This window comes from Rhododendron vialii, chromosome 4a (assembly GCF_030253575.1).
Source record: "Rhododendron vialii isolate Sample 1 chromosome 4a, ASM3025357v1".
Taxonomy (NCBI): Eukaryota; Viridiplantae; Streptophyta; class Magnoliopsida; order Ericales; family Ericaceae; genus Rhododendron; species Rhododendron vialii.
In genome coordinates this window covers 4,851,069-4,864,246 of record NC_080560.1, presented here as the reverse complement: position 1 = coordinate 4,864,246, position 13,178 = coordinate 4,851,069, and the positions used below count along the sequence as shown (strand labels likewise).

The 13,178-nt window shown below is 39.6% G+C and overlaps 2 protein-coding genes and 1 long non-coding RNA gene across 4 annotated transcripts in view; 1 reads left to right on the top strand and 2 right to left on the bottom strand.

Annotated features, from left to right (window-relative positions):
• The window catches only part of LOC131323479 (glycolate oxidase 1), a 54,705-nt gene that overhangs the window by 25,793 nt on the left and 15,734 nt on the right, over positions 1-13,178 (bottom strand). The gene's annotated exons all lie outside the window — the stretch shown is intronic.
• Positions 82-3,254, top strand: LOC131323478 (receptor-like protein 7). The gene has a single exon (XM_058355294.1). The coding sequence runs from the start codon at positions 265-267 to the stop codon at positions 3,028-3,030; it is 2,766 nt and encodes a 921-aa protein (XP_058211277.1). The 5' UTR covers positions 82-264; the 3' UTR covers positions 3,031-3,254.
• Positions 6,954-9,295, bottom strand: LOC131323482 (uncharacterized). The gene is made up of 2 exons (XR_009199192.1): positions 9,059-9,295; positions 6,954-8,002 (listed from the first exon to the last, which is right to left on the bottom strand). It is a non-coding gene; the product is annotated as an uncharacterized LOC131323482 (long non-coding RNA).

Below are 13,178 nucleotides of genomic sequence, written 5' to 3'. Positions count from 1 at the left end.
CTAGCGCGATGGATGTGACTTGACTCAGAAAATAACAAAAAAAAAAGAAAAAGAAAAAGAAAATAGGATTTGAATTGACTCCTACCATTCTAGAAGGTTGAGCATGAATTACGAGAACCCCACACGGACAGTGGCAGATGGTAGACTCTTCTTAGTCTTTTATGGCATGCGGTAGCATTTGAAGTTGAGATCTCCAACTATAAAAGCACATCCTAGCCATAAGCTTAGGCACCCAAGATTGGTAACATCAGTCGGTTACAAATCATGGGTTCATCATTGTATCTCTGTATGTTAGTGATGTTGTGTTGTTTTAATCTTAACAAATTGACCAACTCTTACGCTTCAATGCAGCCACTGTGCCATGACGATGAGAGCTCAGCCTTGCTGCAGTTCAAGCACGGATTTGTCCTTGACAAGTTTGCCTCCGCCGACCCTTCTGCTTACCCAAAGGTTGAATCATGGAAGCTCGACGGAAGTTCAAACGATTGCTGCTCGTGGGATGGAGTGGAGTGTGACCACCACACCGGTCGTGTCATTGGCCTAGACCTCAGTAGCAGCTTTCTCCATGGTTCTATCAACTCCAGCAGTAGCCTCTTCAACCTCGTCCACCTCCAGAGGCTAAACCTTGCTGACAATGACTTCAACTCTTCTCACATCCCAACTCGAATTGGATCACTTTCGAGACTCAAGAGTCTCAACCTATCTTATTCTGTCTTTTCGGGTCAAATACCTTGGGAAATCTCCTCTCTTTCCAAATTAGCTTTCCTCGACCTGTCTCAAAATTTTGACAGTTATTCCGATGACAGCCTTTTGAAACTTGAGAAACCGAGTTTAAGAGACCTAGTTCAAAACCTCACCCACCTGAAAGTACTTAACCTCGGCGAGGTGAATATATCTTCTAAAGTGCCCAGTGTTTTCTCAAATAGATCCTCTCTAACACATCTTAATCTTGGGAGTTGTTTGTTGAACGGTGAATTCCCAACGGCCATTTTCCATCTACCAAACCTGCAGAGTTTAAACGTTGGTAAGAACAAAGATCTGACTGGTTATCTGCCAGAATTTCACCATAGTAGTCGCCTCAAGAGTTTGGGAGTTTGGACAACGAGTTTCTCCGGAGCGTTACCAAGTAGTATTGGTAATCTCGAATCCTTAATTGAACTGGATTTATACGGTTGCAATTTCTCCAGGACGATTCCAGATTCGGTTGGTAATCTAACCGATCTTTCCTACTTGGGCATTGGCTCAAATAAACTAGTTGGTCGAATCCCATCTTGGCTAGGAAACCTCACCCGATTAACAGTTCTTGACCTTTCCAGGAATCAACTACATGGCATGATTCCAAGCTCGATCTCTCAACTCGAGGATCTTGAAAAGCTTAATCTTGGTTTTAACAACTTGAGTGGTACAGTTGAGCTAGACATTTTTCGGAAGCTCCCACACCTTACTTGGTTGCAATTATCAGGGAACAACATAACAGTTCTTGCAACAAACAGTACCAATACTACTCTTTCAAAGTTCACTGTAGTATCATTGTCATCATGCAACCTGGGGGAGTTTCCAAATTTCCTCCGTGTTCAGAATGAACTGGAGGGACTGTATTTTGCCAATAACCAAATTCATGGTCAGATACCACTTTGGTTGTGGAACATAACCAAAGAAAACATGCAAATCGTTGACCTACGCAGAAACTTTTTGACAGGCTTTGAGAAGTCTCCAGACCTCATTCCATGGCAGTCACTGATATTTTTGGACCTCAGTTTTAACCTGTTGCAAGGATCTCTCCCAGTTCCATCGCCATCCACTACTCATTATCGTGTCGCAAATAATTTACTCTTTGGAGAAATTTCACCATCAATCTGCCACAATAGTTCTCTTTATGAACTTGTCTTATCTTACAATAGCTTAAATGGCACGATTCCTCAATGTTTGGCCAATTCTAGCGAGGATTTATTGGTGCTCAATCTACGTTCCAACAATTTTCATGGCATTATTCCTCAGACATTCGCAAACGGGATCAAGGTGATTGATTTAAGCGAAAATCAATTTCATGGGCAGGTACCACCATCATTGGCAAATTGCACAATGCTACAAACTCTAGTTCTTGGAAATAATCATATGGAGGGTACATTCCCCTTCTTGTTAGGAGCTCTTCCAGATTTAAAAGTTCTTATTTTGCGGTCTAACAAGTTCCATGGTGTCATTGAGAATCCAGAAATCAATTTGGCATTTCCAAAGCTTCGCATCATTGACCTCTCTCACAACGAATTCTCGGGAAACTTGCCGTCCAATTACTTCAAAAACTGGAATGCAATGAAAATGGTCGAGCGAGGAAATTTAACATACATGAAGGCGGATGTAAGTGCTGAAAGGGTTTTTAGTAATTATAGCTATTCAATCACAATAGCACAGAAAGGCACACAGAGGGTATATGAGAAGATCCAAAGCACCTTTGTTGCCATAGATTTGTCAAACAACAAATTCAGTGGAGCAATTCCAGAATCTCTTGGAAGTCTCAGAGGGCTTCAAGTGCTAAACATTTCCAACAACAATCTCACTGGACCTATCCCATCATCCTTGGCAAGTCTGACATCGCTCGAGTCATTGGACCTATCTCGAAACATGCTCTCAGGGACGATCCCTCAGCAACTAATCCAACTAACTTTCCTTGCAGTCTTGAACGTTTCGCATAACCATTTCACAGGTCGTATACCTCGAGGGAAACAATTCGATACGTTTGAAAACAGTTCATATGACGGGAATCCCGGGTTGTGTGGTGTCCCTCTGTCGACATCATGCGAAAATCCCAAGCCCTCACCACCACCGCTACACAACTCTCAAAAGGGTGAAACTGGGTTTACAAGTGGTATTTACTGGATGGTGATATTCATGGGGTATGGAAGTGGGCTAATAGTTGGGTTGGTTATTGGGACCGCTCTGACTCGGAGGTATCACGAATGGTTTGTCGAGACCTTTGGAAAGGGGAAGAAGAAAATCCAGAAGAAGCAGAAAAGAAAGGAGCAAAGGAATTAAGTGTAAGAGCTGTATGTGTCTGTAATATGCATCAATATGTGTTCTATAATTAGCTTTTATGATATGTTGTCTTCTGTATTTGTTATCTGTATTTAGGAGCCTATAAAAGGCAGTAGGATTGAGTGTTTGAAGTATGTGAGTTGAGTGAGAGTGAAAGAAAGAAAGACGTGTGAAAGCTTTGTAATAATTTGTGTGCATCTGCAATAAAAGTGTACTGTTTGAGATTGTGTGTAAATGTCTCCTCCCTCCCATCAGAATTGAGCCGCCAGTTCTTTTAAAAAAAAAAATAGACTTGGTTTGAGCTGGGTGTTCTACGGTTCATGATAGAAGTTGTATGGATTTGAAACTGGAGTTTAGATTAGGTGTTGGTTTTGGTTACTGGTAGAGCTGTACAGCTTTAGGAATGTGTATGGATAGAGGTTTGGGTAACTTTTAACTACGTGCCGCCAACAGAAAATTTTAAACGGATAGATCCTCAGCAAGTAAGAGAATTCTTTCAAAGATTTTACGGAGGTTGACAGTGGGGTCGAATCGATGACTATTTGTTAGCGTCGGGTGTCTAATTGCTAATTATCCCCCAAAACTGCCTTGTTTCAATGAACCTGACATGACTAAGAAAATACTGACAAAAACCACAGAGGATTCGAATCGACTCCAACCATTCAAGAGGGTTGAGCACTAATTATGCAAAAGAGAACAACAGAATTTTATAGTTGGCTCATTCAACTTAAAATTATCGTTCCCGTATCCTTTAAGATTCAGTGCACCTTTATCGTTTGACAATCAAATGTCATCTCTTGTATACTCAATTGAGTATTTTTTTTTTATAATCAATGTAACCATTATACAACCCAGTTATCCAATAGGCTTCTAGTTGGCCAGAATCTATCACTTTACAAGACACGTAACGGGTTTGAAGGGGCATACCTTTTCACAATTCAATCCACTGTAAGTTTTTTTTTTAATTTTTTTGATAACTTGGATATCCAAACCAACTTAGCACATCTTGACTAACTCAAGTGAACTTTCAATCCTCTGTAAGGTTACCATGATGACAAATCTCAATAATTACCTATTGTATGTGGCATGAAAGCATTGCCCGTACTGGGGGGCCGGCTGGCTTGCAAGGGTTTTTTTTTTTTTTTAGCAACACAAAGAAAAAAGTTTGATCCACTATTTTTGTTCGCATTCAATGTCTTCATTTGCCTCCTTTATGAAAGTCTAAAACCCGTCTAACGGGGCAAAATCTTGATCACCCTCATCAGAAGCTACAAAAAGACTTAGCTTAAATTGAATGGTTATTCCACACTTCCAATCCAAGGGTCCAAAGGACCTTTTTTTTCCTATATGAATTATGCAACATGTCTGAGCCAGTTTAGGCTGTAACTAAATCACGAGGAACCAATTTCACCGTCCACTAATATGGGCCCATTTAAAACAGGAACAATGTCCCGTATCCACAGATCTAAGGGGAACTTCCTGGCCAGTCTTGTCTGTGTGAAGAATATAGCCTAATAGGTCCTGCTCAAAGAGCCTATAGCCCAGTAAGTCCTCTTCATTATTTTGTTGACAAAAATACACCTCATAAAAAAAAGCGATTGGAGAAAGACGATCCAGCCACCACCACCACACTGCCACCACAACCACCACCACCACCACGCCACCCAACCGCCGTCGCCACCACCACCACCACCGCCGCCACCACCACCACGACGCTGCCACCACCAATACCGCCACCACCACACCACCACCGCCACCACCACCACCACACCGCCACCAGGCCTCCGCCACCCCCACTGCCACTACAATTAACAGTGTTAATTTTTGTCTCTAAATTAACAGTCGACTCATACAACCTCATACACTACCACCGCCACCACTGCCACCGCCACTCCACCATCATCACTACGCCGCCGCCACCATCGCCACCATAATCACCACTATCACGCCATCGCCGTCACTACCACCACAATTAACAGTGTTAATTTCTATCTAAATTAATAGTGTTAATTTCCCTCTAAATTAATTGTGTTAATTTTCATATATATGTACACAATAATTAACAATGTTAATTAACAGTTGGCCCATATAACCTCCTATACCACCACCACGCCACCACTGCCGCCGCCACAATTAACAGTGTTAAATTCTGTCTAAATTTATAATTAACAGTGTTAAATTATGTCCAAATTTATAATTAACAGTGTTAATTTCTCTCTAAATTAATGGTGTTAATTTTCATATAAATTTACACCACAATTAACAGTGTTAATTAACCGCGGCAAGAACAGCGATTGCAGTTCCAGACGAAGGCAGCAGAGGCATCAACGTCCATGGAGGTGGTGGACGAAGGTGGCGGCAGAGGCATCGATGTCCATGGAGGCGACGGGGGTGGAACGGCCGGAGAAGGAGTAGCTGGCGGTGGAGCTAAGACCGGCGGAGGAGTGGCCGGTGGTGGCGGGGCTGACTGGAGGAGAGAGAGAGAGAGAGAGAGAGAAAGGTGGGCTGCATTCACTTAAAATCCTAAATGATGGGCTGTGTTCATTTGTTGCTATTTAAAGTGGGTAAAAAAGTAAAATCACACCCATAGGACTTAGTGAGCATTGCACTTTAACCCCATAGGATTTGGTGGGCTATGGAATCCAATATTAGGACCGGCTCAGAATTAACTAATCCACTGTTTTAGAGCTAAGGCTCCTTCTCTCCCCGGATTATTGAAGCTTTGGGCTTTGGTTGTGCTCTGGAAACAACCTTGAAATGGAACTATTCTCAGATCATAGTAGAAGGGACGCACTGCAAGTTATTCACACTCTCAACCAATCGAAGACTTGTCCAGATTGTGAATGGATTATCGTGGATTGTATCCAACTTGCCTCTTTATTCTCTTCTTGTTCTTTTTCTCATGTAAAACGTGATTGTAAAAGGGTAGCCCATTACGTGGCAATTACTAGGGCATCCAATAGCAATGATTGAAGCAGAATGTTTACCAACAAGGATGTGCTATTCAGCCATCTTGTAAGACATGATTTCCTTTTGTCTTTTCAATGTGCAGAAGAAGTCTTTCTCGTTTGCCTGTTTCCAAGTCTTCCTCGTCTACTAGGGCAAAGTGTGGTTCATGGTTGATTGCTTGATCACAATCTTCTAGCTCAAATGGATGTTGATTGACTTAAAAAATAAGAGAAACAAAAAAGCATTTTAGTTGAGCATTAATTAAATAGTCTCTCCGTCCTTATGTAATAGTCCCTTTTGGGATTTTGTGCTACTTTTCAATTGGTTATATCTTGTAATTTATAATATTTTATGTAATTTCAAAAACATGGTCTTATAAAACTAATCGAGATCTATCAAACAAGATCTTTATTGGATATAAAATAATTACAAATTTAAAGAAATATAACTAGTTCATTAGAGTTAACAAAGGTTGATTAGGCATCCTGTATAAATCTCACTTTGCAAACAATTCCTTAATTCTAGAATGAACAGACTCTCGCCCCCTTTATCTCTATCTTTGGAAGCAGTCATGACGTACCTATCTTTTCGTATTCTTAAGTTGAACAAGAAATTGAATTCATGTACCATAGTAAAAAGAAGACCTCCCTTATTTTGGTTGTCGTCGTTGGACCACATTTATTTTCCATTGGCGCGCACCATCTTAGTTATATCCATTTTTGTTGGTCCAAAAGCAACCCAAGAGGGGGGTGAATTGGGTTTCACACTGACTTTTCGCAATTAAAAAAACTAAATGCAAGATAGAAATAAATCAAACGCAGCAGTACAATTGAGTCGACTCAACCAGTAAGTACACCAACAAGTCTAACAGATTAAGCTAGCTCAAAGACCAAAAACATAGCAGATGTAGAGAGCAATTCAACAGATTCTAAGACTGCAATATAGGCACGAAATCAACTAATTATGCAGGCTAATTTATCCCAAGTCTGATTTCACAGATTTTTCAGTTTATTCAAGCAATATAGATATGCAAAACAAAAAGTACAGGAGTAAGGGAAAGAGAAATCAAACATGAGGATTTTATAGTGGTTTGTTCCACAACTTCACACCTACTCCACTCCCCAAGTATCCTACTCGGGAATTGCTACACTATCTCCAATAGTTGTTACAAACCTCTAGTTTCGTGGGTGCTAGAGAACCTTACAACGAGCCATTACTTCGAATCCTCTCCAACTAGCTAAAACTCCAGTACTAGTCACACCTAAAACCCAAATGATTTTTCTACCCAAAAACCACTCACAAAAACAGTTACAATCTCACAAGGGTGTGAAATCCCTTTTACAATAAGGCTCAAAGATAACACTCAACCTAGTGTAGAAAAATCAAGATGAAGAACAAAGTTGACTGGGAAATTTCAAGAGATACCTCACAACAGATTGCTTCCAAAGTTGTGTGTTGTTTCTGCACTTGTACTTCTCTTCTATATATTCTTGAATCCCCAAAAATGAACGTTGAAGTTGAAGTTTTTCCTCTTAGCCGTTGCACAAAATCAGTCCTTACTTATTTGCTTCCTCCTTCAATCTCTATATTTCCAACAAAAGATTTCCTCTTTCCTTTTCGAACCCATTCTAGCCGTTAGTCAGTAGGAAGAGATTTTCCTTAATCTCTTTCCTTTTTCAATTCTCTTGATAGCAATTTTGAGGAAGAGAATCCCTCAATTTTTGCCTTTGATAGACCCGAAACCCCTGTTTCTGCATCGCCTCTTTCTTCTTGTTTATATCGTAGAAAGACCAGAGAAGACTAGGTCAGGAAAATAATTCTCAGCATCTCTCACATATTGTTTTCAAAGAAATTGCTACATAAGCCCCTATAAAAATAAGTAATGGCAGAATTAGTACGATAAAAACATATTATTCCAATTAAGCCTAATAGACTTATTTAATCCCAATTAGGACGTGTTTGTTATCATCAAAATCTAAAATCATGGGGCTAACAATTCTTGCACACAATGGCTTTGTTTATGCTAAGAAGCACGGATACGGATACGGATACGATATGATACGGATACGCGGATACGTGATCTTTCCAAAAAGAAAGATACGATACTTTGGGAGATACGTTGAATATAAAAGTAAATAAAAATTATATTATATAAATGATTTTTAATTCCTAAAAAATCATTAATGATTAAAGTTTTCCATTGCACAAGTTCACCATTTCACATGCTGAGAGAAATATATTTACATATTGATACATATTACTATACCTACAGTCCGGTTCCGGTGAGGGATCCCACACTTTCTTACGGTGCAGGACTCCCCTTCCCGATTGAATTTCGATGATCCGAGCCGCTCAAAGTGATTAGAACGTGATTTTAAGGGTCCCTGTGAGAAATCAAAAAAAAAATGACCGGGAAGGGCTTCATCAGAGTAGTTTTCATTGAACGATTCAAAAAAAAACTGCTCGGATGAAGCTCTTTCCGGTCATTTTTTTTGCTGATTTCTCGCGAGGACCCTTAAAATCACGTTCTGCACACATTGAACGGTTCGGATTTTCAAAATTTGATCTAGAAATGAGAGTCCCGCATGTTAACAAAGTGAGGGATCCCTCACTTGATCCGTAGTGACTATACCTATGTGTGTGTGTGTGTATATATATATATATATATATATATATATATATATATATATATATATGCACATACACACAGTGAGGGAGAGAGATGAGAGACAAGAGAGACGAGAGAGAGAATATCGTCGGTGTGTTTTTGCGTTTCTGGTGTCGATTGGTGGGGAAAAGGAAAAATAGTCCTAATTCCAATTTTAACCCATACATTTTATGTAATAACATATTTACCCTCGTGCATATCCAAAACGAATCCGAGTGTATCCAACATATATCCGTGCGTATCCAAAACTTATCAGGATACCAAAAAATAATTCTAAAAGCAGGATACTTTAAAAAACAGATTGGATACGTAGTCGGAGAGTATCCGAGAGTATCGGTATCCGATACGGATACAATACGTGATACAGAGGCCAAAATAGAGTATCCGTGCTTCATAGATTTTATGTGATACGTATTACGTAGTTGTGTTATGCAATCTTTGTAGTTATTGCAAGTAAGTTGAACCGTATGCGTGCAGTATGCGTACACTTGATTGGTTGTTGTTCAATTCATAGTTATTTCGATGCTCCATAAAATCTAGACATGTTAACCATATCGCATTCATATGTTACTAGGGATCACAGGAAAGCACCACATAAGGATCACAAGAGACCCAGTGCACCTATGTCGAGTCTGAAACTGAGGTCTACAGCGTTACAGAACTTGAACCCAAGCATTAAGCAAAAAAATCTAAACACTTAACCCATTGAACCAACCACTTATCAGTGATTTACAATCTTCTAGTTTACAGTCTTCTGAGTTACATGAATGTGACCTCTGAAAAAAAACACAATTGTGGAGTAATTTTCTGATAAATCCATTCATTGTAGTTGTACAATATATATAGTACAAACATTAACAAGGAAAGAATACAAGATTACATGGAAATATTCTACAACTACGGCATAAAATAGGATTACACAATTAAGGATATTGACCAAATCAAATATTAACCAAATCATATCCTTAATTCTAGCACTCCCCCTCAAGTTGGAGCATGTATATCGCACATGCCTAACTTGTCTAAAGAGTGACTGAAAACACTGCTGGTAACAGCTTTGGTAAGGATATCGGCTAGTTGGTCTGCAGACTTCACAAACGGGAAAGCAATGATCCCGGCTTCAAGTTTTTCTTTAATGAAGTGTCTATCAATTTCCACATGCTTCGTCCGATCGTGTTGGACTGGATTATGAGCAATCTCTATAGCAGAAGTGTTATCACAATACAGCTTCATTGTCTTCTGAGAGTGAATACCCAAATCCTTAAGCAAGTTTCTCAACCATAGTAACTCACATACTCCAAAAGCCATGCCTCTATATTTAGCTTCTGCACTTGACCTTGCTACCACCGGTTGTTTTTTACTCCTCCAAGTCACAAGGTTGCCCCCCTACAAAAGTAAAGTATCCTGATGTAGATTTTCTGTCGTCAGATGAACCAGCCCAATCTGCATCAATGTAATCTTCTACCTTCAAGTGATTATTCTTGCTGAACAATAACCCTTTACCCGAAGCAGACTTTAAATATCGCAATATGCGTTCCACAGCATCCATGTGAGGTTTACGAGGATCATGCATAAACTGGCTTACTACGCATACTGAATAAGCAATATCTGGCCTAGTATGGGACAAGTAAATTAATTTTCACACAAGTCTCTGGTACCTTGCTTTATCAGTAGAAGTTGCATGTAAACAAATAAACAAATTGTGATTTTGTTCAATAGGGGTATTTGCATGCTTACATCCAAGCATACCTGTTTTAGTTAACAAATCAAGAATGTATTATCGTTGAGACAAGAAAATACCATTCTTTGAGCGGGCTACCTCGATTCCGAGAAAGTATTTTAAATCTCCAAGTTGTTTCATTTCAAACTCTAAGGCCAAGTGTCGTTGTAAGCTCTCAATTTCTTCTTGATCATCTCCTGTCACCACCATGTCATCAACATATATAATCAAAGCAGTAATCTTACCCATTCGATGCTTTAAAAACAACGTATGGTCTGAGTTGCTTTGTTTATATCCGAAGCTCTTCATAGACTTGGTAAATCTACCGAACCAAGCTCTTGGAGACTGTTTTAACCCATACAACGCCTTTTTAAGTTTGCATACCATTGTAATATCTGAGTATTTTTCCACACCTGGAGGGGGATCCATATACACTTCTTCTGTAAGATCTCCATGTAAAAAAGCATTTTTTTACATCAAACTGAAGAAGTGGCCAATCTCGGTTCACCGCCAAAGACAGGAGCACTCTAACTGTATTAAGTTTGGCAATAGGTGCAAAAGTTTCCTGATAGTCAACCCCATAAGATTGCGTATATCCTTTCGCAACCAATCGAGCTTTATACCTCTCAATTGTCCCATCTGCTTTATGCTTGACCGCAAAGACCCATCTACATCCCACGGTCTTTTTTCCTTTCGGTAGAGTCACAAGCTCCCAAGTATCATTTTTCTCAAGCACTGCCATTTCTTCTACCATGGCTTGAGTCCATCTATCATCTGCTAGAGCCTCCTGCATTTTACTAGGAATGGGAACAGATGATAACAGTAGCACATAAGACGCATATGACTTGGACAGTTTTTGACAAGACACATGATTACTAATGGGGTATCTAACGTTGGATTTAGGATCAGACTCATATTTAACAGGCGGTACACCACGATTAGAACGAGGCGGAAGACGATATTGAGACACTTGAGATTCAAAAAAAAGATCATCACTACAAGTGGAGTTAGGATTAGTGGATACCTCTGGAGGAATCTCAGAAGAAGACTGGCTCAGTGGTTGTGTTGAATTGTTGGGAGGCATTGTACTATCATGAAGAGCATTATCTTCAGTATGAGACGTCTCTGGTTCAACAACCGATAACTCTTCCCTTTCATCTGAAAATTCACCCTGCCCTGAAGAATCTCCGGACAAAGAAATATTTTTCGAGGTAAAAAATGCTTCCAGTTCTGCATAATTTATCAATTCGTCTGAATTCTCCCCTGGAAATGGTAAATTAGGAGTTGGCGCCCTGTAAAAAAGTTCGGTCTCGTGGAAGGTAATATCCATGGAAACATAAAGCCTTCGAGTTTTTGGATCAAAACACTTGTAGCCTTTTTTATTGTTCCCATATCCCACAAAAACACACTTCAAAGCATGAGATTCAAGCTTATTCCGTTGGCGCGGATGCAAATGAACATAAACTACACACCCAAAAAATTCGTGGAGCCAGAAGTACTACCGGTGGGAGAGTGCAATGGTCAGAAAGGGCATCCAATGGTCTTCGAAAATTAAGAACACTGGATGGCGTACGGTTCATTAAATAGACCGCCGAATTCAAAGCTTCACCCCACAAGTAAATAGGAACATAACCCCAAATTAAAAGAGACCGAGTAATTTCCAATTAATGTCGATTTTTTTGCTCTGCGACACCATTTTGTTGAGGAGAATCTGTGCAAGATGTTTGGTGAATAATCCCTTCAGAGTGCATAAATTCAATCAATTCTTTCTTTTCGTACTCACCACCATTATCAGAACGAAAGACTTTTATTGGAACACCAAACTAAGTAGTTATCATTTGATGGAACATGCGAAAAATTGAACAAACATCACTCTTGTGTTTCATTTGATAAACCCAAGTCATGCGAGTGCAATCATCAACAAAAGTTATAAACCACCTCATCCCATTAAGAGTAAAAATTGGGGCCGGTCCCCAAACATCTGAATGAACTAATGAAAAAGGTAAATCTGTTTTATGATCACTCAAATGAAAAGTAGTACGATGGCTTTTTGCTTTCACACAAGTTTCGCAAACAAAATCTAAAAGATTACATCCATGAAACAAGGATGGAAATAATCTCCTAAGATAGCCAAAGGAAGGATGTCCCAGTCTCCTATGCCATAACCAAATTTCCTCTTTTTTCTTATTCATCGAATCTCTATTTACCACAAGAGCGTGCCCTTTTTTTATCGGATTGTTGGAATCCATCTTCAAGATAGTACAATCCGCCCATTTGTCTACCACTGCCAATCTTCACCCGAGTATGGATGTTCTGAAAGACACAGTGAGTAGGAAAAAATAGAGCAACACAATCATGAAATTTGGCTAATTGATTCACAGAGAGAATATTACAATTTAACGACGGCACAAATAAGACATCCTGGATTTCTAACGTGGAAGTTAATGGAATTGTACCAACTCCAATAACCAGAGAAGATACACCATTAGCAGTGGTAATAGTGGCTTTGGAACATTTAGGAGATAAATGACTAAACTTATAACGATCACAAGTCATATGGTCTGTTGCGCCAGAGTCAATTATCCAATTACTATTTCTAGTAAAAGACATACCAGACTTAGCAGTGAATGCAAGGGTTGTGGCTAGATTTGCTTTTGGATTAGAGTTCGCCTCCTTATGAGATGCCTTCTTACCCTTTGGATGCCATTCTGGATACCCATGAAGTCGGAAACACGTGTCCACCGTATGACCAGTACCATTACAGTGAGTACATTTTTTATCTTTCTTTGAGATGGTCATCTTCCGAGAAGC